Here is a 26959-nt window from a genome sequence, read left to right as displayed (position 1 = left end):
GCAGAAAGTTGGACTAGAGGTCTGCTCCTGACCTCTATGTTCCCATGATGATTCTGTTTTATTGCTATGACCTTCAAGAAACTTGTTCCCTTCCCCATTGTCCACATCCTCTGAAAGAGAGGCAGAAGTGGACAAATAAATTCCAGAGAAGGAGCATGAGACAACATACCAAAGTTAAAATGTAACAGGCAGAATTGCAAGGTCAAGCAGCTGGCTTATTCCTTTCTGAGCAGGGACAACAATTACTTTGGACTATTAGCACAGACTGATAGATATTAGGTTATCCTGCAGTATCAACCACAGTGTGCTTAACTTGTAATGCTCATAGACAGTGGTGATAGCTTATACCAACATTACGATGCTAAAAAAACCCTACAAATAACAAACATTATGTGGGGAGCTTAACAAATTGGATGACTTTATTGGAAAACCAGCTTTACTGCAGTTGTTTTCGAAACTTGCTTTTCTATCATCACTGCTAATCAGAGAAAGTTCCCACCAATTGCCAGCAGTGAAAATCCAAAATCCATAAAAGAATTATCACCACTTTAAAACTGTAGCAAATAAATCACAGAACTTGGAAAACCTTTGGTTTTCATCCGATGTAATGTAGAAACGATAAATAAAAATGACTTATTGCATATTAGGATTCCTGTGAATATGAAATTCCCATATACTGTTTTCTAGCACTAATCATTTGTTACATAACGCTGTTAATGCTATTCTTATTGACACCGACATGAAAACATAGGAAGATGTGGAATTAAGTTTCAAGTCTTTAATTTTAACCTGATTCTGGAGATGTGACAAGCATGAGAAGCAGCTTACTGAAACACTGGCATACAGGTACTTTTCTGAAGGCACGGGGGACAGGCACGTCTATGTGGCTAAAGAAAGAACCCAAAGTCAGGTCACAGAGCCAGGTCTACCTGGTTAACTTCGAACCTCGTATCACATCATGCTTTTCCTACATGCCTCCAGTGTATATAGATCAAAATAATAGCAAAGCGGAGATTCACTTTGCAGCTTCAGGGAGAGAACTTCCCCCCCAGTACTGGCCATGATAATTGTCTAAATGCATAAGAGTTTCCTGTACTTTATTCAGATAGTTAGTTATTGATTACAGTACCTGCAGCGTACACAGACCTCAAGAAGAAACATTCCTTCTTGACTTTGCTGCTAAATCCCACAGAAAGAATTAACAGCATTTCACAAACATTAAAATGGAAAATCCTCCAGTCTCCCGAAGACGCAGAGCTTGCTGCCTTGGGAGGCAAAAGGGCACTAAAAATGTGGGAAAAAAAGCACCTTTCTCTGAAACGCTCACTCCTTCACCGGATTCAGCTGCTTTTGTCTCCAGGTTTCACACTAAATGTCACTGAACGCCAGACAAAACTAAAGGATAAGCTTACCAAAACTGTCGCAGCAGCTGCTTGCTGGTCCCTGTTAGTTTTGCAATACTGAAGAAATTCCTCACGTTAAGCAGCATCTTCCGTTCGTGTTAGACTTCTCTTAGTCCCACAAATAAAGTTAAGAGAAACAAAGGCATATGAAGCAGAGAGCGAGCTGTGCTGCTGTGCAAACGAGGGAAAACCAAGAACCAAAGTCTTTGCTTTGGTTGTCCCAGCCAGGGCTGGGCCTGGCGGAGGCTGACACTGAAGCTTTTCCTCGGTCAAACTCTACAGATAGAGATTCCTCACGGGGCCCATTGCACCACTCGCAGTTTGTGTTCTTCTCTGTGCGCCCATCATATCGTACCTGTGTCAATACCATTTCCTAGCAATTTCATGTTTGTTAAATATTTGTACAGGAGCATGTGCTAGTAGAAAAAGCCAAAAGAAGATTTGTCAGGGCGCAGCATGAGCGGGGCGGCTCCCTTGGGGACGGGACCGGGACCGTGGGAGCTCCCCGGCCCTAGCACGGCCTGGGCAGGGACTGATGGCCCTGCGCTGAGCCAAAATGAGGGTCCTGGGCCCACAGGTGTGGGGCTGGGCAGGGCCATTAAGGCTTATTTGTGCCCTCAGGGCCCTGATAAGAATGGAGAAGGGCTACATTAAAAAAATGTATATTTTCCTGGGGTTTTTTTGGACCAAGTTTTCAATTGTGCTATGGTAGCGTTAAACAGCCCTCAGTGAGGCCCAGAAACTTAAATATTGTGGCCTGCATACCTCCTTACATTAAATTGCTTGCTGTATAATCTGATGTTGGTCAATTGCCAAATACTAAAGTGATTTCATTTAAATTTCTACCTTCAAATATAATTGTCAGATAAGATTTTATGCCACCTGCACTGTAGGTGGTTTTGAAATATGACCATTACTTTCTCATTTCCTCCTCTGTGTAAGGAGAAGCGTACTTGTGTAAATCAAGGTGATGGCATATCTGTCAGAGAAGGTGATATGTTGAAATTGCAATGTGAGGATCATATAATTAAAACACATAGAAAAAAAGTTTGACTTCCCCAGAAAGAGAGACTGAGGTGTAAAAGTCATGCAGGGTAATAGCTCTTGGTGGGATTTGTTCAGGACCCCTCACGCTGAACCAACCCTGAGATGCTTGGAAAACGCAGCAGTTGCCAGGGGAAATGTCAGGCAGAAGCAAAACCCAACAGAAATGAATGGGAAGGGAATGAAAGAGCCAGAAGAGCTGCACACAGAGAAGAAAGCTGGGCCATGGTTTCCCTCTTGGTTGCCCTTCTCTGGCAAATGACTCCCATGGCCTTCAAGCCCAGCCCCTGGGGACTGAGCGTGTGTCACCTGAGTGGTACCCAGGAGAAAAGATGGCAGGGAAAGGAAAGGTGGTCAAGGTGCCAAGGCCCCCAGTCTCATCCTGTAACCCCATATGGAGGGTACAGTGCCAGTGTCCCTTTGTCAGGTCGCCCCTGTACAGGGACTGCCCGACTGCAGTTCCCACGTGGACCGATTCCCTCGTAAGCTCCTGTGAGCGAGCAGCAGTGCCAGGCGCGGGAGGAGAGTCACACCAGTGTCGGCATTGCCGTTGGCGCGACGCACTTTTATTACGTTTGGCGTGACAGCAGCGTCTCTCAGCGCGGAGCCCTGGAGCCACCCCCGTTCCTGCTAGCTGCCCCCTGGCCTGTCAAGGCTCAATGTGCTACTGTGTGAAAAACTGACTCGCTCGTCTCAACACCATAAAATGCTTCAATATTGAAATCAGGATCGAATTGGTTTGGTGTATTTCTATATTCCAGGGCTTGGTATAGAAAATGGAGTAATAGCAGTACATGGGTTGAAACACACTGGTGAAGAGAGAACAATGCAGTGTAAGAGAAAAGTAGATTAGGATAAAGGAATCATATTGATATAGCCATCTAATATGATCATAAGGCCTCTCTCCTCTCTGAGCTGAGAGGAGACTGATGCTTGACACCTGCTTTCTTGAGGGGAAGCAGGAGTCAGGGTAGGGAAAGGCAAGAAAAGCATTTATACAGCAGTGGCTGTCGGGTGGTGCACCAGGAGTGCCCATGCTGCTTCCTTTCAACCTGAAAGAAAGACCTTGGGAGGTCAATGTCCTTTCACAGCTCATCCACTCCCTGGCCTCCCACCCCGAGGAAGGGCCTGACTTCAGTGCCTCTCTTTTGCAGAGTGGGGCTTCAGCAGCTGGGGCACCTCCGAGGGGGAGCAGGTCCCAACCTGCTGCACGCCGCCATGCCCACAGCTGCATCTTCCAGTGGTACGTGTCCCACACACCTGGGACAACATGGCGTAACTGTACCCCTGCCAGCACAACTCCTGCTTCGTCTGCATGCAGTGGTCATCCAAAACTAAAACCAAATGCCCACTCTATAAACAGCCTTTCCCATCCATCCTGCACTCAGCGGTGGCCAATGAAGTCTTCCAGGAGCTCAGTATCTGGCCACTCGCAGACGCTGCTGGTAACTCTGTCCTTTCCCCGTCATTCCTTGTTCAAAGACCTCCTTACCAGGTCAGCCATCCCACCAGCAGAAATACATTTGTCCCACTTTGTGAGGTGGCTCCCATCTCTCCCAACCAGATGTTGATCTTCAAATACGATCCCACAGTCACAGAAACCAAAACGCTGCTGCAGACACCTTCTTCCCATAAATCTTCCTAATCGTTTCATAACCCATTTATATTCTTGGCAACCACAGGATCCGATAACTACAATCTCAGACATCACTTCGTGGAACAATGTTTGTTCAGTTTTATTTTGAACAACTTTTGCTGGATATCCCCTCGCTCCAGACTTAGGAGAAGCAGTTAGGGCAGAAAGCATCAGAGGGATATTGGGGTTCAAAGAGATTAAATCCCTGCCTCATGTAGGGGCAAAAATCACAAACATTTTCTATTCCCTTTTGAAAACATGGCCACCCTTCTTTGTGAGTACTTATGTGGATACCTCATCTTATGCACCAACAACTGTATTGATTAAACTCTGCATAAAACAAGGCTTAAATTGGTTGTGCAAGCTGCCAGCTGCAGCCTCTATTGCCGTACATCATCCTGAAAGCAAGACCTTTTTCTTTTGGCAAAGGATGACCTGGCATATCTGAAACACACAGGAATAGCAAGAAAATGGAAATCCATAAACAACCATAGATTTTGGGGGGGGAGGGAGAAGCTCCACTGGGAGTTTGGGACTGCACATTAAATATGATTAAAAGGCTACAAGCTCCTGGACTTATTCCAGTGGGGTCTGCACAGCAGCCATCACCTAAGTGTCCCTGGTTGGGTGGATGATTGAACGTCTTCTCATGCACTTGACCAGAAGACTTTACACGGACATCCTGGTGAAAGGGAGACCATCAAACAGAGGAAACTTGTCTTTTAGGACAGCAGAATCCCAGTGGTGACAAAATAAAGTTTCCGAGTTATGTTATGTTCACCTGGCTGAGGCAGGGCAGCCCCTCCAAGCACTCAGCAAAGCAAGCAGACGTATCAGGAGCCTGGCTTGGCCAAGCAGGGAGCTCAAGGCAGAGCCCTGGTGCGAGACGGCTGCTTCAGGAGCCGGAGGCAGGGGCAGGCTACAGAGGGAGACAGAAACGATGTCCAGCCATGTAGGGACGGTGCCACGAAAGCAAAGCTCTGCTGGAGACGGGACTCGCGAGGGGCCTTCAAGGGAGGCGATTCGTCCCTCCTTTCAGCACCCGTGAGCCCCCGCCCGGCGTGCTGTGGCCGGTTTGCGCTCCCCGCACATGGGGAGGCACGGACAAACCGCCGCCGGCTCAGGGGAACTTGAAGATGGCGGGGCGGGAAGAGCCGGCTCCTGGTGACCGCCCCACCGCCGGCCGCCAGGGGGCGCTGCCGCTCCCCGACCGCCCGCCCCCAGGCCGGGCCTCCTCCCGGCGGCTGGCCTCGTCGGCGGGCGCTGCGCCGCTCTCTATGGCCGTTGCCCGTGGCAGGGCCTCTGTTTACTTCCGGCAGCCCGTCGCCGCTGTGCATGGGGCGCGGGGGCGGCCGCCCGCTGCGAGCTGCCATGGCCGAGCCCGCCGAGGAGGACGAGCTGCCGGTGCCCGGTGAGTGGTGCCGGTCCCTCACAGGGGACGGAGCTGCGGGCCAGGTGGGGGGACCTCGTCCGCCTGTGCCAGTCCCTGCCGGCTTCCCCCACCGCGGCGGCGCTGGGCGCCATCACCGGCGCCCCAACGGCCGCCTCCCTGCCCCGGCGCCCCTGGTCGCCCCGCTCTGCGCTTCGCGGCCGCCCGCGGCTCCCTCCGGCCTGCGAGTGCGGGTGCCCCGCGGCGCGGCGCCGGGCTGCGGGCCGCCGGCTCGGGCCGGTGTCTTCCGGCGTCTGGGGAGAAATACGTACGGTGACGTCAGAGATTAGACGGGGGCAACCTTGCTGTCGTCACCGGCATGGTATAGTGGTGCAGTGTTAAGCAGACAGGTTTGACCTACGGTAATTTTTAAACATTTGCTCGGTGCCGAGACAGCAAAAACCTCATTTATGTTGTGTGGGATTTAATTTTATGAATTGGTAGGATTTAATTTCCAAACTGACGGCTTAGGTTTCAGTTGTGAAATGAATGAGATACAAAGGATGTTTGTGAATTAAATGGCCTGTTTTTTGTATACATTGAATTAAGAATATATGTATATTTTCATGTTAATGCTTCTGAAAGAAAAAGAACCAGAGAGCTCTACTTTGGCATGAGTGCCAAAGAGATCACTGTAAGCGTGTTCAAATATGCAGCGTGGCTGGCTGGCTGGAGATTAAAACTTAAAATAGAGTTTTCAGATGCCTTTTAGCATGTCTCTGGTGGTAGGTGTGTGTCTACATAAAATGAGGAAAAAATCAACCGTTTCTTTAAAAGGCTTGAATTTGTCTGCACAAGGCTTGTTTTTAATAAAACAGTGAAAGTGAAGCATCTAGAGAGGTAGTAAATACAATTTTATACATGTCCGCTGAACCTGATGCATAAAATAACATGTCATTTGCAAATATGAGAAACTTTTGCATTAAAGAATCATTTCAAAATGAATATCAAATTTACAGTTTAAGAGAGAACCTTGGATTTTGGAGCTGGGGTGCAGACTATGATGAGATCTTTTCATTGAAAGTAAATACACGAAGTTTTAATGTTACTATCAAATTATATGTAATTTTACAGAGGTAGTCTAGTGTTACTGTGTATATTTGTGTTATCATAGCTTACCTGTTAAAAAAAAGTCTGCAAGGAAAAGGTTTGGTTTTTTCTTTGTTTTCTTTTCCAAAAAATGATTCTATGCTTAAAGCACAAGGTTTGACATTTTAAAATAGGAGATCTAATTGTGCTTTACCACATTGTCTGCATGGCTTTTGGCAAATTATTTAACTGGTAAGTTCATTTATTTTCCTGTAGAATTAATATTTTCTGTGTCAAGCCACATGCTTAACTAAAAGGTGAACAGTTAATATTCTAGGTTTTAAAACAACATTGCTGACACTTTTGAAAGTGGGAAGAATTGAGAAAACTAGACAGATTTCAAGGGCGGAAGAGTTGTCTGGACTTTATTTTGGGGTGTTTTTGTTTGAGTTTTTTAGATCATGGTCTTATGATCAAAAAGACAGTTGTGCCAACCCATGTTTTGAAGGCTGAGAGTTTTGATTTTTAGGGGGCTATTTTTAGAGCACATGTATCTTTTCAGATGGGTGAGGAAGAGTGGTCAGTTTGGAGCCTGTCACCTCTTTACAGTGTGTGTATCTCTCTCTCTCTCTCATCCAATTTGGAAAACCTGTTTGAGTTCAAGTGTAAACGTAAGTGAGAACTCTTTGTCTTGACCTGCTTTCAGGATGAGCTTTTTATTTTACTTTCTGGAGGCAGTTATTCAGAGTTCTTTATTCTTTCTTTTATACACCTAGTAGTTTTTCTTAGCAGGTAGTGATAAAGTACATTAGTGTACTTTAAATTATTGTATCCTCAGAACACAATATACCAGCAACAATACCTATTCTATTAGGAAATTCACGGAGGCTAAGAAGAATTAGAAGGACTAAAATGTGAGCCTGAAAATGAAGTAGTCTTGGTGAAACAGAATAGAAGAAAAAGCTTCAGCCATTTTTAAAAAAAAGAAAAAGATAGGAAACTAAAATGTACAACTGAATTAATAGGAAATGACTATTTCAAAATCTATGAGGCAAAATTTGTTTTCACTAAAATTGACATTATCTTTTTGTGTTTTAGAATCAGGTGCTGTTTTCACATTTGGAAAAAGCAGATTTGCAGAAGATATTCCTAGCAAGTTCTGGTTCAAAAATGACAAGCCTGTACTTATATCATGTGGAGATGAACATACCGCTATTGTTACAGGTCAGTATTGGAAATGGAGTATATGATAAAAGGTTATCTATTTGGACAGCTTGGAAAGGATGATTTTTATTTGAATGCTGAGGTAATGTATCAAATGAGGTTGTGGAGAGGAGAGAGGACTGTTCTGTGGGAACTATCGGATGCCCTTGAAGTTAGTGTGAGGTCACTGAATGTTTTCACAAGACATACCCAAGAACTGTCATGAGGGAATCTGTAATAACTGAATGTATCACACAGGATTTAAAGTAAGCATGACTTTGTTCAGCTGGAATGTTTCTTGTGAATCTGACAGTGTTTAGTAGGCAATCTTAAATATAGAGGTTTGTATCGTGGAAGTAAACAGTATCTGTTGACCACAGTCAACAAGTTCACTAGGAATCTGCCTGAAACGATAGATAAAATTGTATCTCTGAAATGAAAATTTGAATTACTGTTAACTGTCAACTGAAAATAACCCTTGAAAGAGCAACTCAAAAAATGTCAGAAAATCCTACTAAAATCAGAAATAAATTGCAAAAGCGTTCAAAGAAGCTCAGATACAATACAGTGAGCAGTATTAATGTTTGTTTTCATTTCTTTGAAGTGATGGAAACAATACTCATTGAAGAATTTGTGAAATTATACAATTAATTTTTCAACCCTAACTTCATAGAAGATGAATTATCCATGAATAGTTTATTTTGAACAAAACTTGACACTTTTTCTTGGATTGAACCAGTTCTATTAAATTGTCTGTTGCATAAAATCAATCAGAATGTAATCTGGGGCACTGTGAAATTTTCCTTTTGAAATTTTTTTTGATCTATCCTTTCGTATGCCCACAGCCAGTTTGAAATAACACTAGTATAATTCTCAGTTTAGACTAGTCAATTTAAATTGCCTCCTTGAGTTCCCCCAGCATGTGCCTGTGCCAGCACTGTTACCCTAATCAGCAACAATCCTCTAATTCCCATGTCACTGTAATAGTCGCCACTTAGATAAAGCTTTTGAAGAAGTCAGCTTGCATAGGTTTGCATGCAGGACCGTTTCTCTACTATCTCCTCTTCTCCCTGTTATTTTAATTTATGCAGCATGTTTCAAAAATGTCTCTGTAGCTGGCCTTTGCTGTTGTAGTGTGCAGATACGTCACCAGGGAAACTTCTAGATAATCAGATCTTTATTTTCTCAAAGCTTTTGAGGAGAAGGAACTGTAGAAGCATGAGTACAAAATTTCTTTGGTTCCAAAAGGTTTTTGGGGACATTGTAAAGTAGAGGCAAAAGTGAGGGTAAAATACTGATCAACGACGAGCAAAGGTAGAGAAACTGCAAGAGTCGTACAAAAAAGTGAAGAAGGGAAACAGAAAACCTTTGCCCTCATTTGTTCTTCACACCTGTGCATGCCGGTGTGCACCTCACATTTCTGCTGTTAGATGGAGTTGGATGATACAGTGGAATTACAGCCCTTGGTGAGTGACATTGAACTGCAGTAACACCCGGAATAAAAGCTCCAGAAATGCATGCCGATAATGAGTTTACTGAGAAGGTACAGACCTTGTGGGAAACCAGGACCTTCTTGAAATCCAGCTGAACCTGACCTGGAAGAGATAAAAGACAAACATCACTGAGGAAGGAAAAGTATCTCAAGCAGGTGTGTGTTAATGCATGCTTCATTTTATTTTCAGTCTTTATTTACAGGTCACAAAATTCCTCCCTCCTTTTTTTTCCACCCCCTGGAAGAGGTAGTGGGACCTATGTATGTAGGGGACAGTGGGAATATGAGGTAGATTCAAATCTAATAGAAGTATATCAGTTTTACACTAACATGTCTCAACAATCATAAGTAAAACAATCACCCAAACTGATACAAAACATTCCTTAAAGCTAGTTTTGGGCAGGAGAGACAGCTACATCTAGCACTGAATCTTGACTGAAAGCAAATGAAGAAAATGTACAGGAAGTAATACTTCGTATTCAAACAAAATATTCAGAAATTTTCAAATACTTCTTTCATCTAATCCAGCATCAATATTCCCATATGACTTTTAGGAAGAAAAGTGCAAAGTAAATATAAAGCACTCTGTTCTTTGGCTTTCCAGGTTGGGAGTTAGAGTCCAAAATTTTATTTATATACTGTGGCTGTATGTTGGAATAGAAAGGACCAGTGATAGTTACTTGCTGACTTTGAGTTGGCTTGCTGAGCTAGTCGGAGAAACATTTCCATCTCCAGTTTTGGAGTTTGGGATTGAAATTTGTGTTTCTTTATTCATTTGCTCTCTACCTTTAGCACAATCTTTATTAAAATGTTCAAGCAGGGATTTTTTTAAGCAGTTGCCTTCTTTAGTTCTTTAACGCAGTCATGAGCAGTATATCTTCCAGCTTCACTTGTAATATGTTTAATAATATTTTTTGCCCCTTTTCTATATTTTTTGGCCCAAGAATAGTGACAGTCCACTCCCTGCATCTTCTATAACTGCAGGCTTTGGAAAGCAATTTATTAATCCTGTTGGGAGCTGGTGTGAAGTAAGTGGTGTTACGAATATTTTTAAGAATCTCCTCCCAATACCTTTCTATTAATTCTCTTTTCTACAAAACTCTTAAAGTTAACAGCTGTCTTATTTATTTGCCTTGATTAGAGTATCCTAGGCAGCTTGCCCACATTTCATCAAAGAGACTGATCCTGTTCACAAGGGGGAAAATGGTGATGACGGAAGACACATTTTCTGAACTCAGAGCTCTGGAGAGAATTGAAGCCCCCAATGCAAGAGGGTAGAAGGAAAGAAAGAAGTATCAAGTGTAAAAGTAGGAGTGAAAAGAGGTGCATATGGAACCACAACAAGATAGTATGCTCATAATCTCGAGTTTTGTAAGGCATTAAACGTTCAACAATTTACACCAAAGAGACCTTGGAATCTCTTCAGGTGTTTGGACACCAGATTCCTTCTATTCTTTCTGCCTAGCAGCCGGCCATCAGAACATGGCACAGTATCTTTTGCATCAACTGCAAGGGGAAAATGAGAAAGATTACTACACGTTTGTGTTGATCTTTGATACGTGGAGGAGCAAGCAACATACTTGAGCTTGCTGGTTTTGTTTGTGTGATGCTAAATGTCCTAAGCATGACTGTTCTTATTGCTCAATAAAGCTTTTATTTTGAGAATATCGTGACTTGCCTAACAAAACTGATGTCATTCCCATTTTTGTGAGATGTATTTGAATTGTATATGAATTTTAAATGAACTGTTAACATAGTTTATTCACAAAATAACACAAATAAATAAAAAAAAATCATGGTGCCTGACATGTGATAATCTGTCCACAATATTACCTTTTATGTTTTCTTCAGATGTAGCTTCTCAGTAGAATCTTGTAATACATTTCCCTCCCACACTAATACAGTTTAGAAAGCAAGGGAGGGAATATGTAAAACATACCTTTAAACATAGGTGATAGGAATACTTGGCTGCCTGCTATTATTGTGGAGCATGTTGAGGATTTCAGCTGGTATTTCCCAGCTGCTGAATGAATGCCTTTAGTAGCACGTCATGAACCAGGGGAGCACATGGCAGATAGGGTTCCCAGGAATCCCAGTTGTGATAGCAGCTACTCATATGAGAAATGTACTGGTTAGGAGACACTCTTCCTGAAGTCTCTCACAAAAGCTCTGTTCCTAAAGATGTAAGCATCTTGTGGCTTCCCTAATAGCCATGAATTAATGTTGGTGAAACATCTGCTGGTGATAAGCCAATGCATGCATACTTCAGAGAAATATTCTAGTCTTGCATCAGGATGAAGGTGGAGACTGGTGTTGGAAGTATGTTTTCATCACCAAAACAGTCTGAATAGTTCCTTTCTTTATATCCTGTTGTTTCCTTTCTGCTGCCCAAAGTCATAATCTTACTCTGCTGGAACTGTCTTCTGCCAGCCATTCCAGATGGCAGATGGCCACAATCTATGTCAGCACCAAAGTGGAAGCAAAAAACCTAGAGCAATCTGAGTTTGCAAAGTTTTGAAATATGATCCTTGCCTGTTTGTCTGTTGTTGAATTAGTTGTCACTTCGGTGCATCTGTGGTGATGACTGGAGATATCTCAGTATGCAATTATGAAAATAGGGCCTTTTGCATACAAAATTCTGTCATGTTTCCTGGCTAGCTTAGATTGTGTCATGTCTATTCCAAAACCTGATTTTCTGTACAGACTCAGAAATGTTGCTTCATTACAGGCATTTGTTTAAGTTCCTCTGTAGCGCCTATTAGTTTTCATTCACTGTCTAAATTACCTGCTTCCCAGTTTTCTTATTTTCTGTTACACTGCCAAGTGTTGAAACCTGAAATTATAAAAGGCTGTCACTCAGTTGTAAAAGAATGTAAAAAAATTCCTCTCATCTATTAAGCTCCTTGACTTACAAAACAATGCCTGAGAATTTAAAAACTGGTATAAGAAACAGCAGATTATAGGATAAAAAGCATGACCTGCTGGAATTTTGAATGGATAAAAGAGAAAGTGCTTAAACTGAATTACAGCAGCTTGGCATCATATTCCCACAGGAGTACTACTGTCTTATAAAGGCAGTTAAAAAGTACAAACCAAGGATACAAGGCAGTGTATACCAATATAGGATGCCATTTCGCTAATAAAAATTCTTTCTGTTAAGGTGCGTTTTGCTCTCAGTGACAGACAGCTCTGCATGTGTTTTGACATGATTGCATTATCAAAATCGGGATGGTGATATAAATGCTGTTAGTAAAACACCATGAGCATAGACTTGACCTCAGACTTTCTTCCCTTCCAACTTTCTTGGAAGGACATAATACTGACACATAGCCCCATGTTCCAAAAAATGTCAAATCTAACAGTTTGATTTGGACTTTAGATACTAGTTATTGGTGATGGTGGTTTGTTGTTTTTTTTAACTATGTGGTTATATTTAAGAAGATAAATGCATTTTTTTAACAGAGTATTTTTGTTACATTTTAAACATTTCAATATCATATTTCAAAGTCTCTGTAAATCACATTCAGAACCTTTGCTGGGAACCTACACTGCTGAAGTACAAACAGCCATAATATTTTGGCATTATTATGTGGAATTGCTGTTATGCGTTGAGATCATGTGATAATTGTTGATGGCTAGGATGACAGTTTATTTATATGACAGCCTTGTGATGGAGTCTAACTCACAAAGCTCTGCAGACCTTCATCAAAAGTAAAACTCCCTTTAACAGTTGTGAAAGTTTTTCTTTTTAATAAATCAGTTTCTATTGTTTTGCAAAGATTTCTGTTGGAACAAAGGTTTTATCTTTGGGTGTGAACTTCACAGCTTTACAACAGGTAATAGTTTAAAAAATGAAATTAATTAATTTTAAGGTATTGTCAGTAGTCAGTTTTGGCTAATTTGCATGCCTAATGATAAAAGTTTCATCTGTTCGTATACCATCCTCTTAAAAAAACACTGGTTATTTGGAATTACAGCAGTTCATTGTTTGTAATGGTCAAACCTGCAAGTTCACTGACATGTCATACCAGTTTCTGAAATATGATTCTGGCATTGCTCCTGTTGAAGATTTGTAATCTAATGTTTGCATTTAGGTTTACAAAACTCCCTGACTGCATGGTGTTTTTATGCATTCCTTCTTTATATGCAGAGTAACAAATGAATACAATTTGTGAATGCATTTGAAAATTTATCAGAAACTATGTTCTGTAGAAGTGCAAATTTGTAAATCATTTTAAGAGAAGACATTTAGCAGTAAAAGAAATAGCCCCCCCTAAACAATAAAATAAGCTGAATATTACAAATTTGTGTTTGTATTAATAATAAATATAGCTGCATTATTCATTCCTGTCTTTGGGGTAAAAGATATGGGTGCTCAGTTAAATGTGCTGTTATTTTGTAAGTGGGCCTATAGATACTGTGGTTTCTGAACTGCAGGGTCTGTCCAAGAGTACAACATTTTACTTTCTGAAGAGCACTTTATCTGTGCTGTAATTAAAGGAGAGGATGTTTGTTCTGCTTTTTGTCCCTTCTTCTGCCTGGGTTTTTTTTTACTTAAACAATGCAATTACTACTTTTGTACTGAAAAATCACAAGGACATTAATTATTGTTTACACTTAAGTATTGAATTGCCTAATCTTAAACCTTACATTAAAAAGGAAGTAATAAATAGTATAGTGTGTGAATGACCATCTTGTCTTGAATGAAGTATTCAAACACTTGTATGGATTCTGAGTGTGCATTTTTTTTCAGGGAATGGTAAACTATACATGTTCGGCAGTAACAACTGGGGCCAATTAGGACTAGGATCAAAGAACACTGTCAGCAAACCAACATGTGTTAAAGGTTTGTTTAATTTTTCTTTTTTTGTCTTTTTGAAAGGAGACCCTTGTGAAAAGGTACTTTATAAGATGCAGTTCCAAAATAACTGATTCTTCTTTACTCATCATGTGTAGCATATTACTGCACAAGCTCATAAAGGTAGCTTAAAAGGATCCCTGATTGATTTTCCATCAGTTCCAGATTCTGGGTCCTTTTGTGTCTGAAGATCACTTCAGCTACATAGTATCCTGTCTTTTTTGAGGGCTCTCATTTTATGTAATATTTGCCTTTTCTGACAAACCACATCTTCATTGTGACTGCGAAGACCTTAATCGGATGCTTGGTCTCTGCAGTGTTTTCTATGCATTAGAAATCAGGGTTCCAACAGCATCGTGCAACCTCTGTATCACTTTTGTCTTAGAACCTTTATAAATGAAAAAATCTATCAGGAACTTTCTACAAGTACTGCTACATTTTTAGCAAGTATAAGAAGTGCCCAAGGGAGCATAAATGTTAATGTATTTGTATGAAGCAGTAAAATAAATGCCCATATTCTTTCATGTATTGTAAAATATGTTTTCATTGCACTGTTATCTTCTTGATCTTTCCTAGCCGGTTTTATCTTGTCAAACAAAACTAAGTCAATACTTTTTCCCTATCCCTTTACTTATGTCAAGTCAGATCTATCCCATTAACACATTTCTTTTCACCATTAAATGTTTATCCTCATCCTTTCTGCCAGCAGATCGATATGTTAGCTTATTGTTGGAAACAAATTATCCTGCTTGTTCAAACTCTTTTCTTCCTGATTTAGTTTATTCTACTGTCCTTTATCTGCTCCTCTCTCTATTTCACTTCAGAGGGAGAATGCAGCTACTCTCAGGTTCACATCTTCTGTCAGCCATGTGAGAGATTGATTCTTACCTTGGCTTAAATGGATTGGGTGTCAAGTTTTGTTTTTACTGTCAAATTGCAATGGAGAATAAAAGACGAAGAGAAGATGACAGCAGTTCAAACCAGACCTGGCATCCATTGAAAAAAGTCACAAGGGGGGTATCTTTCTTCTCTTGGCAGTGGGCAGCAGGAAAAAGTCCTGGAGGTTTTCTCACTAGCTTTCAGTCATCACTTGGCTTTGGGAATGGAGTTGCAAGGACACATTTCAGTTTCTGCATGGGGCCAAATGGTTGTGGCTTGTCCTGGTTTCGGCTGGGATAGAGTTAATTTTCTTCCTAGTAGCTGGTACGGTGCTGTGTTTTGGATTTAGTATGAGAATAATGTTGACAACACACTGATGTTTTAGTTGTTGCTAAGTAGTGCTTATCCCAAGTCAAGGACTTTTCAGTTTCCCATGCTCTGGTGGTGAAGAGGTGCACAAGAAGCTGGGAGGGAGCATAGCCAGGACACGAGTTTTACTTTTTTTTCCGATTCTCTTCCCCATCCCACCGGGGGAGGCGAGGAGTGAGCGAGCGGCTGCATGGTCCTTAGTTGCCAGCTGGGGTTAAACCACGACATGGCTGCATGTTTTTTGACAAAATGTCTTCTGGGACTTGGCCAGAGACTAATGAAATTGGTTATGAAAAATGGCCAGCAATGTTGTAAATATAGCATGGCTCATCAAATACAATGGATTAGCCTAAGTGGGAGGAAGGTTAGGGAGCACAGGCTTCTGAAGAGCTGATGAAGATCATCTCTGAAGTTGGAGGCAGAGTTTTGGGATATAAAGCAGCAAATCACGATTGTAGGAAGAAGCCAACATTGGAAGTGTTATGGTCCAGCCTGGTGGTAGTGGTAGGTGTCAGATGGGATAGGCAGGAACCTGAATTTGGACAATTTATGTTTGTGTCTGTGTGACAGACCAGACACAGTTCGTGCTTAAGTAGATAGATTTATTTGGTGACTTGGTAGAAGGTAGAAGGGACTTTAATCTGAATGTTATGGAGCTGATGAAAGCTGATTTGGAAGGACTGAAAAAGCGTTTGTGAAAGGGATGATGGTTGTTGGCTTTGTCATGGACTAGTGCAGTGGAAAAGCAATTAAAGATATATAAAAATAATGCTGTTTTAAGAGCATTGTATAGGGCACATGGACATGGCTGAGAGAAGATAAATTGTTGGCAACAATCAGTAATTGGAGAGAGGATGGAAAAGTCGGTGAGATTTTTTTCTTCTGTTTCTGAAATGGAGTGCACTTGCCATGGGAGAAAAGGCACCTCTATATTCTCTCTTTCCCACCAAAATAACTCTTGACTCCTCTCACATACATGCCCAGTCTTTCACAGTGACCAGACTGCACAGAAGTACGTGCAATGGGTTAGTGGTAATTGAGCTGAAATTGAAACAGGATGGTATATGCAAAAAATTTAGGCACTAGTCCAGATAGGACTGTCCTTAGCAATTGAGTTTAGTGATCAATAAGAGGGCAGTGCAGAGCAAAAGTCTAGCAAAAAAGGTAGCTGTGCGTAACAAAGGAAGATAGGGATGGTAAGACAAAAGAACGGTGTGATTTTAAAGATTTAAGATAGTGGGAAAAGCGTAAGAGGGAGTTAAGAATAGCACCGTTAATGAAAACTGAAGACAGCTTTAAGTATGCATTTTGTCCTGCAACTTGATATATTCTTTGAGGCATATCCCATAAATGGTAAATTCTGGGGAACGTGGCATTGGGATGAAGTAGCCATCATCAAGCTAACCTGAGTGTGAGCTATAAGTTTTTAAGGTCTGTATCTGTTTTCTCCTCTGGGGGGAATCCTGATTTAAGAAGTCATGTGCTAGGTTCAAATGGGCAACGAATCTTGTAATCATTCTGTTGGTAAAAATATGAAAAAAATTAGAGCTCCCTCTAGAGCATAGAACATTTTGTTGTTGAACCAGCTATCAGCTTGTTTATAACTTTTCCCCCCCCCTTTGGCTTTAATTCATAGCTTTAAAACCAGAAAAAACAAAACTTGCTGTTTGTGGAAGAAACCACACTTTAGTTTACACAGGTATGTAACCTATATTATATATATCTATATTAAAGATAGATGTCTTCCTTTGTTTTCATGCAAAATTACATTAGGAACCCCAGGAGTGTTGAGGAAGGAAAAATAAATGAAAATGTGACTGTTAAAACTTGCGTTTTTGATATCTAGTTCTTTGAATGCTTGGTTTATTCTGAGCCAATGCATTTATGTTATATAGGAGTTTGCTAGCCATAGACAGATGAAAAAATTTCTTGCTGGCATTTGAGGTGTGGTTAACAATTATCAATATTTCATTTAAGCCCTGTAAAGGTATATTAGTGTTTTTTATATATTTGTACTCAAATTCACCTTTGACAAGTAATTTATCTTTATTAGCGTGAAGTTATATATTAGTGTAAATATAGTAGAACTGAATGTTTTCAAGTCTTCAAATTTTATTGCATTTTGGTTAGACAAGATAGTCTGCTATTTCAATAACAAGTTGCTTTATTAAGCTATAAATAAATAAACTGTAAATTTAAACTAAAAAATAAATTTTTAGAGAGACAGTATACAGAGAATTGATGCAAATTCTTTTCATGCTTCTAAAATTTATGTAATGGAATAGCCATCTTTGTGGTTGCAATCCTTTAGCTTGCAGTAATGTTATAAAGAGGATTGTTTGATTATTAGGAGGTTTATATATGTGGAGACCCTGAGCACTGTAAATAAGACTATTAGAATAAAACAGAACATTTTGATAACAGTTGAGTATGCAAGACTGCGCAGGGTAAATATTAGTCACTTTTAGCGTACACGCTGGCTAGATAATTTGTGGCCATTTATATAGCAAGGATCGTTTATAAATTGTATGTCAGCTGCTTATCACATTTGTGTCTGGATTTGTGTTATTAATGGGCCTTATCTTTTTCATCATAGATGAGCACTTTAGATGTGAAACATACTAAAATTAAAAATATAAATCTTAAAGTTCTCTTAAGTTGAAGATATCAATCATCAGCTTTAACTTCAATTTTAAGATTCTAAACCAAAATAAAGACCTAGTTAATTAAATCGAAAGTGATTTAAATATTAAAATGAGTAAAATATTTCTAATAAAAACCTAAGCAAAAATATATTTCATTCACAGTACTCAAAACTATCAAGTTACGCATCTCTTTAATTTACGTACTAATGCGACTTCAGTTTTCTTGCCTCTGACATAATTCACCATTTTCCTCCTGCTTTCCCTTAAAATACACATTATTTGGGGAAGGAGCTTCTTCTGGCTGCCAGGGCTACTAGTAGTCACTTTCTCAGAACTCTTGCAGAACTTCAAATTATATTTACTTTTTAGATGAGTCTCCAGAATGGTGGGAGACGCAGTCAGTACATGTAAGGCCTTTAGAAAGTTCTGATCCAAGCGTGTGCAGGAAAGCCTCCTTGCTAGCTACAACAGAAACTGCTAATGTCAACTCGAGGATGTTTCAGGGCAGTAGACCCCAACTTTTCTGTAATGTTTTTCCACAGAAAATTAAATTACTTGCTCCAGTTTCTCTGACTTCTTGCCACTAATGAGAATGTCTTCGTTCTGTGTATTACATGTGCTTTTCTGTATGCAGAAAAAGGAAATGTGTATGCTGCTGGAGGTAACAGTGAAGGTCAGTTGGGATTAGGTGACACAGAGGAAAGAACCACATTTCATTTAATTAGTTTTTTTACCAACCAGCACAAGATCAAACAGCTAGCAGCTGGATCATACACCTCAGCAGCAGTAACTGGTAAGAGCAACCACTAATAAAATCTATTTATGTGTGTCCAGCCTGGTGTTCCAGGGAAACATTTATTCCAGCATTCTGTCTGCACATGTGGGTGTATTTTCTATGCCTCCCTGTCTTTTTTCCCTAGTAACCATAGTCATTTTTTGATAGCTAATTGCCTCTTTCAACACAATCTGGTAAGGGGTGGCAGTCTCATTAACTTCCTACAATTTTTGTGAAAGTAGACCTTTTCCATGAGCCATCGCCTGCAATGGGAGCTCAACCTGTACTAGTTTAGTAGGAATCCTTACAAAGGAGAGACAGTATGAATACCCTCAAAATGGGAAAAATCTTCAGTTCATTTCCAGGGAAGCCAGCTACAAAACATGAATCTTATGAAAACTAAGTTTCTCTAATTCCACTTCTTACTGCAACTACTTTGGTCTACTGGTACCGGCTACACAGCTGTGTCATTACTATTTCTGAGAGAGGCCTAACCTGTGACCTATTTCTCCAATGGCAAAATTATACAATTGCGACATGTTGAAGTCCACACAGTTATAATACTTTCAGCCATTGGATGGGTGGTCCTTTTTTACCCTATAATGTAATTTCTTAAGTTTTGCTATAAGGCAGATGTTTCTGTACGTGTTTAGGATAAGTTATTGAGGCTATCATTTCAGAATGTGACAGAGAGCATAAGAGAGAGATGCTAGCCTGCTCGTTTGGTTTGTATTTTTTTGTGACAATTGCTAGCGTTCTCCTGAGATTTGTAAGTCAACTTTGAATGATTTTAGTGCCCAACAGCATCTCAGTAGCACTGTAGATGGTACGTTTTTTTATTCACAATTTACTTCCCACCAATAAGAAATATGCAAGAAGACCTCATCCTAGAGATTTTTCATGTTGTTTGCTACCTTTTTTTGTTTTTTACTGCTGCCATTGGTCTTTGTGTCAACAGAGGCTGGTCTTAATAAGCCTGGAACAGCTATTGTGATAGTTTAAGGAAAACAAAATGAAGCTGGGCAATATAATCACCTGTGAAGAGAACTGAAAGATAAGGCAAGAATAAGTGGGATGTGTATCAAAGTTAGAACAGAGAATAAGTTTGGAAGATTGAGAAAGTGGTGACTTGCTACTAGAAATGAGAAGATGCCTTAAGTTCACTGTAATGTTTTCATACTGACCTCTGGCAACTGAATTGTGTTATACGCTCAGTCTTCCTCTTTTTGAAGGAATGTTTCTACATAGTACTTTTCCTGTTGCTATTTATGGTCTCACATCAGTTGATGATTAAGTGTTCTGTGTCACTTTTGAAAAGCTTAAGGGATACCCTCTTTCTTCAGACTGCGTTGTTGCATTGTGCTAAATACCATTTTATGTCACTGAGATCATGCCATTTAATAGTATCATACACAGAGTTTATGAAATGCTCTTAAATGGCTAGATTGACTTTTTATTAGTTTTGGTTTTAAATCTGTGAACTATCTGTGTCTTCATTTTAGAGGATGGGCAGCTTTTTGTGTGGGGTGACAATTCAGAAGGTCAGATTGGCTTGGCTGATGAAGCCTGTGTCAGTGTCCCTTGTCAAGTGGATGTTGGAAAACCTGTTTCCTCTGTATCCTGTGGATATTATCACTCTGCCTTGATAACAGGTAAGAGAATGGGAATAGCAGTTAGTGGAGACAAGTCAGTGGTTCTCAAATTGTTGTCTTTGTAAAGGTAGCTAATGAGGCATTCATTACTTTTGAGACTAGATGTGCCATAGTTGTTAAAAACTGCCATGTGGCAGAAAGTAATCTATGTAGTTTTGTGTCACATTGGGAGATTTTACTGGAGACAGGTTCTCTAAAATGTGATCCTAATTGATTTATTTGGGAAACTTGTATGTAATCTACTATATAATTGTTTATTATTGTTGCATTAACAATACTGTGAGAAAAAAACGCAGTTAATTTTCTGCATTTGCACGTTGTTGTGCAAAAATGTATTAGAAAGAATGACTATCTTATCACACTTAATTTTCATGAAGGTTATGACAAATGTTGTGGATTAATACTATGGTTTCAATAATCCAACTTTTCTTGAGATTATTCATTTTTTTTGTGATGATCAAATAATCATCTTCATCTTCTCTAGAAATATAAATATTGAATAACTTACTATGTTTTGAGGAAAAATTAATCTCATTTGCTAGAAGTGCAAGATTGTTGTAAAAGTTTGATGTTATATCTTAAATTTCAAGTTTTGAAGTCAGTTAAACAGGCAGCATACAGTATGAGGAGAAGCATATGCTACAGTGAGCTGGTGTCTGATCTCCAAACCAACCCACCTCTCTGTTGCTTTCCACCTCTCTCTTCCTGGCTCTCTGTTGGTTTCCAAAGTGATGATGCCACTCATTTTTTAATAATGCCAGTATGGGTGAATTTATCAGTCAGTATTGATGGTATTATATATGAGCAGCCATGAATTCCTCTCAGCCATATAGATTTACATTATTAAGCTTTACAGTTTGGTCCCCTCAGAGTAATTAAAGATTTCAAAGGATCAATAGTTTTGATTGTAAAGCTTTTAATGGGTACCCAGGAACTATTCCATCAGATACTTTTCTCAGGTTACTTGATAAATGTTACTTTTCCACATACTATATCTATATAGCTCTCTGAGAACATACTGTTAACAGAATGAGAGCTTCCTATGGTGGACAAATATTAATTAGATGTTATGCTGGTAGTGTGCAACTTTTATTACAGATGCTTTATTACAGTAAATGAATGAAGTGCCTCTGACTGATCAGGAGCTCAGCACCTGTTAGGAAATCTACAGCTTCCTGAACTCGAAATAAATGACAAAAAAAAAAAAAAAAAAAAATCCTTACTTCAAGGATATAGTAAGAAGGTGTGTATTTCTGCCTTAGAGCCAAGAGCTGAAGCTCTGACAAGACTGCAGTGGGATGCGACAAAAGCTCTCGTTAGAAGAAGGCTTGAGGACAAGCATCTAAGAGCAAGGAGAGAACAGTGTGTGCCAAGTGCTCTAAGAAAGTGGAAACTTTTAATGGAGGGGGATGAGAAAAAGGATTAGGGTAGCAGCTGGGTAAGAAAAATGGAGCCTCTTAAAATATTAATAGGAAGATGAACTGGTTATCACCTGTGAAAATGGGGAGTTGTTGAACCCATTACTGTTTAAACAGGCCTGGGTGTGAGATGGAAAATCTTAATTTTCAGCCTTAGTATGTGCAAATCTTGCACAAATTGGACTTCAGTCTATCTCACTAAAACTACTGACACACCGATGGCCTCTTTTGTGGTGAAAGGATAAATATTTTTTTATTGTTTTCCTTTGGGCCCTCGAGGACAGTTTTGTTTGACTGATACTTTAACTACCATAGAAATTTAGCGTTGGACATCCAGGTACTTTTACTGAATTGATCTTCTGTTGCACTAGTGTCAGTGTATATCCAGACAGTGTTTAAAAACAAAGCTTATGCATTTGATCTAAGCGTACCATAGTCACACATTATTTTAGCTGTGAAGTTAGCCATTAAATTATGAATTTGGAAGTTCTGCAATCTGAGTCTGTTTAAGTACAAATATAGTTACCTTATTTTTCTTACAAGCTAGTTAGGAAGGAAGTCAAGGCAGTATGCTGTTAAAAGATTTTGCTTAAAAAAAGGTGATTCTTTTAGTATTACTAGGATTCTTTTTTCACTTAGGGAAAACACTTGCCTCTAGGACTTGCTAGACTAGCTCAGAACAGTGGTTCACATCATCAGTATTCTGCCTCTGAGGGGTGGTAGAACATAGCAAACTAGATAATTATGGAGTATTTGGAATATTTATATTACAAGGATAGGGTTTTTTCCCCCCAAATTGGCAGTTAGTCATTGAATTATGCCTTGAAGTATGTGTAAAAGTTTGCCTAGCACAGGGAGTTTTCCATGTATTTTTATTGTATGGTTTTATCTTGTATACTAGAATTTAGAGTGATTAGTGTTATTTTTAATATATACTTTTGGAGGAAATATCTGGAAAAGAAGGTGGTTCTGCATTTCCAGAAATGAAATTTGAACTGTTCAGGTGAGTGTATAATCTGTATTAATTCCCTCAACATCAATAAAGTGTACCAGAGGAACATTTTTTAGATTGTGGTTGCTGTTACTATGGAAGAAATGGGAGAAACACTGTTAACAGAAAGCTTTCAACACCTGTAACGTATCAGTTATTAGAATACTATAGAATTACTACATTTTGACTTTTTAAACATGACTTGTACATAAAAAAGCATCAAATAATATACCATCTTTCATAATAAAACATAGTTGCAGGGTGTAGGACTTGACATGTTGTTGGACTGAACTGATGAGCACAGCACCATATGGTTCCCTTTCTTAATATATTTATGTTTGACATAAGCTGTATACTGGCTAAGCAAACTGTTAGGATCACAGGCATATCTGGGTTAAAACTGAAAGGTGGTTAATGAGGATACTAGAATACATAGTGTGGTCACAGAGTGCCCTCTCCAGGGCAGGATGTTCATTAATAAGAGACTATTGAGAAAAAAAGTGGTGAAGTATGGATTCCAGCTTTTTTTTTTTTTTAAACTAAAGTTGTTATTTCTTTGAAACAGCTGGTTTTAAAAAGATTTTTTTAGTAGGCATTTGTCTTTAAGGTGTTTAACTACTACAAAGCCAAGTGCAATGTCAATGAAAAGTAGAGTGGAATCCTGACACAAACTTTTAGTAGATAAAAGCATGTTTTATGGAAATTGTACGGCATTTAATCATCTAAATTTGTACTTCAGTTCTACAACCCTCCCCCCACCCCCGAAGTTTCTCTTATCTCGTAGTTCCAAAAAGATGATTTGTCACCTTTCTTACTTTTGCTTTTTAGAATGCCTTCTTTGCAGATGATAATTCAACTACTAAATATGTCAGTCACCTGTATTCTACCACGTACACGTGGGCCCACTGACACCAAAAGTAGTTGTAGAATAGAAGAACAGAATACATCCTGAATTATTTTTAATAAAAAACACTTCTGAGATTTAGACTAGGCACAAGCACAGGCAATGGCTAGCTCATTTCCATATGCAAATTAGGAAGTTGGTCTGGTTACTCACTTCATGTTTGAAAGATGATTGTTTGCTCCCTTTTCCTCTCACTTTGCATTCTTCAAGGAGTTCCACTGAAAAGAAGTTTTTAGTTTATAGTTTCCAGCCCTCTTTAGGACTTTTTCCCAGTATCTGTTTCCTTTCCTTTCTTTTTGCAGACTTGGGACGTTAGGTCCCCATATTAGAGGTATGTCTCAAACAAAGCAACAGACAAAGAAAGAGCTGAAAGAGTGTAGCAACGATTTTGAGTCCATACACAGATCTTTACTTGACTAGTCTTTGACCACACTCACTCAAGAGGGGACCATTTTTCAGAAAGCGTTAAGCTTGGCAAGCATATATAGCTCATTTGTCCACTGGAGGAGATGGAGAGCAGGAAAAGCCAATGTATCTAACCACTACTCTGGTGTCTACAGCAGAATTAGATTCATGGAGCCAGAAAGGAGTTGAATATATTAGACCTCTTCTGCTGTTTCCCCTGCCTGAACTGTTACTGTAAGCAAGGTCAAGATAGAGTCTCACTGAGAAGATGTCTTTTCATAGAGAGCTTTGCAGGTTCCTTGAATTCCTTTTTTTAATGTATTTTGTCATTCTTTTTAAGGACCAGTTTTAAAGATCACCCATTCCACAAACACTTCCATGCTCAGAATTTCAGTGTTTGAGGTAGTTATAACCAATTTGGTCTTGAATAAATACTTCATTTTTTTTTCTTCATTTATTCAAGGGATCATAGAGTGATCCAGTTCTTTTGTCTGCTGCCCTCATTTGCCACCAGCCAGGTCTCATATCTTCTCACTTCTGCAATATGCGCATTTGCCTTTGAGGGGCAAAGATAGTGTTCCATTTACTTGCCCATTTCCTTGACACGCTCCTGTGACCTAAAGTTTAGTGATACAGAAAATGTACCACACTAGGGAAAGTTCAATACATGGGAATGTGACTCATATGAGAGGAGAAAATGAGATAACCAGGTTCCATTGTGAACAGAATGTCCTTAAAATGCAGATGTACTGCACGCAGTATGTAATGTCCTTAAAATGCAGATGTACTGCACACATACTGTACTCAAAATTTATTTGGGTTTGACTGGATTCTTTTTATGCTTGATAGCTATTCTTCATAGTTTTTAGACTGCTATTTGCCTTAAAGGGATGTGTAATGTATTCAAAAATTGCTTTAATAAATGGGTTTATCTTTGTTAGCTGGATTATTAAGTTGAAAAAATGTAATAAACTTGATTAGTTTGGGAAGTCAATGGAAGCTTGGCCATTTGAATCTCTAATCCTATTAATTAGATTGTGATTGGATTAATATTTGCAGTGCAGTAGTGTTTAAAAAGAAGTGCTGGTCTCTTCAAAGAGAACTGCAGAAGTAGTTAACTTCCAAGTGCTTTGGGGGGTTTAGCAGCTTGTTTCTAGAAATTTATGGCAGATCTAAGAGTATTAAAACAATACTTACCTTCCAAAAAATACAGGGTTCTTGTTGTTGGGTTTTTTTCTTTCTTTTCACCTAGAAGCACCTAAAATCTCTTTTTGTCAATGGAATGTTTTGGTTACAGAAAACCTCACATTGCAGTTGATTTTTTTGTTGTTAATTGGGCTACTGTTTTAGAATAGAAAATTGATGCTGCTGCATATAACTGCAAAGTATCAGCCTCTTTGGAGTATTTCTGCATGTAGGTATAACAATAAAGATCAGAATTAAAACAGAAAATCAAACTGAACAGAGAAGCCTAAACACAGTCCATAGTTTAGAAATGAAGTGAAATACACTTTTCTGCAGCTCAGATAATTTGCTGTTTCTTAAAAAACACAGACAGATTGAAATGACTGGAAAATACCTCTTAGAAAAGAAGTGTAGAAGAATGCAACAAAAGTATTTCTGCACAGATACGTGCAGGTAAATGAAGTGTTATAATATTATTGGGGTAGTTTGTGTGTGCAGGGAAGAAAATGTAAGGACAGCTGGGAGGATGGGGTTACACCTCTGATGATGATAGTTGGGAAACACAGCTGCTATCCTGTTTCCTTGTCTTGCTGAAGAGAATGTAGCTCTGTGAATAGATTGTGGGTGGCTACTCTTAATAGCCTGAGCCCTGTGAAACCCTGCAGGAAGCTTGACATTGAGTAAGATTGTATTATTGTCATTTGCTGCTTGCCTCTCTGTGCAGTTAGAGCATTCAGTAAAGATAATAAGTCCAGTTGCTAGCCTTAGTGGCCCAGTAGCATGGTACTTGAAGAATCTGTGCCGTTGTGAGAGGCAGAAGTGATCTTGGAAAATATAGCAACCATATAAAATCGTCTGGGGTTTCTTTGACTAAGGTAGAGCCTAGATTTCTTAGGTCTTGTAAGCTTTACAAATAAATATTGTACCATCAAAGTTAGGTTCTACATCTTTGGTGGAAGTGCTGGGTTGCAACTTTATGTTGAGGCTTAGGACCCATTTTCCATTTAAAGCAGGAATTCGGCTTTTATGAAAAAAAGTCCTTACAGTTTTTGCTCTTTGAGTATGTCATACATTTTTTTCAGAATTTTCAAGTTAATTGATAAATTTATGCATTTAAATTAATTTGAAGCTGAGGTATCCTAAAAAATGCATAACCTCTTTTTTTTTGTCCTGAATGAACTTTACCATAAAATAAGAGACATACTTCAGATTCTCCTATAGTTAAAATTAATTGAAAACCTATCCTCAGGCTTCCTTTGAAGAAAATAGATCATAATTTAGACCATTTTTTTTTTTGCTTATTATGGGTTGTCAATACCAAAGGTAACATACATCACAGATCAGTATGACTGCTCCAGAATTACTTCCTCTGAGAGGATGGAAGAAGCACTGCTTTATTAAAAGACATAGTAGTTTAAGGGTTTTCAGAGTGAATCAAAGCCCTTCTGATGGAGGGTCCTGGCAAAAGCAGTCTGTGCTGCTCTGTTCTATGCACCCACTGCTGTAGTCACTCTTTAGCACAAAGTAATCAAGAGCCAAGTGCCACAAAGAAAAAAAAAAATATATCGCTGGCAAGAGTTTTCCAGGAAAAACATTTTGAATCTAGTTTATCTATTGGATTTACCGGATGACTTAAATGAAA

General features: G+C 39.4%; 2 protein-coding genes across 3 annotated transcripts in view; one reads left to right on the top strand and one right to left on the bottom strand.

Moving 5' to 3' along the window:
* The window catches only part of OTC (ornithine transcarbamylase), a 31662-nt gene extending 30173 nt beyond the window's left edge, over positions 1-1489 (bottom strand). Inside the window, exons 1-2 of one of the 2 annotated variants that reach the window (XM_050915019.1) lie at positions 1412-1489; positions 445-516 (exon numbers count right to left, since the gene is read on the bottom strand). In XM_050915019.1, the coding sequence (XP_050770976.1) occupies positions 445-516; positions 1412-1489 (150 nt within the window). The remainder of the gene's footprint in view (positions 1-444; positions 517-1411) is intronic. The other variant, XM_050915020.1, reaches the window with a different exon arrangement.
* Positions 1490-5418: 3929 nt separating this feature from the next.
* The window catches only part of RPGR (retinitis pigmentosa GTPase regulator), a 41414-nt gene continuing 19873 nt past the window's right edge, over positions 5419-26959 (top strand). Inside the window, 6 exon segments of the mRNA XM_050912820.1 lie at positions 5419-5494; positions 7640-7765; positions 13990-14082; positions 16979-17041; positions 18622-18780; positions 20265-20414. Of these exon segments, the coding sequence (XP_050768777.1) occupies positions 5419-5494; positions 7640-7765; positions 13990-14082; positions 16979-17041; positions 18622-18780; positions 20265-20414 (667 nt within the window).

This window comes from Gymnogyps californianus, chromosome 1, assembly GCF_018139145.2.
Source record: "Gymnogyps californianus isolate 813 chromosome 1, ASM1813914v2, whole genome shotgun sequence".
In the NCBI taxonomy this organism is placed as follows: Eukaryota; Metazoa; Chordata; class Aves; order Accipitriformes; family Cathartidae; genus Gymnogyps; species Gymnogyps californianus.
This window is presented reverse-complemented; position numbering and strand designations above follow the sequence as displayed.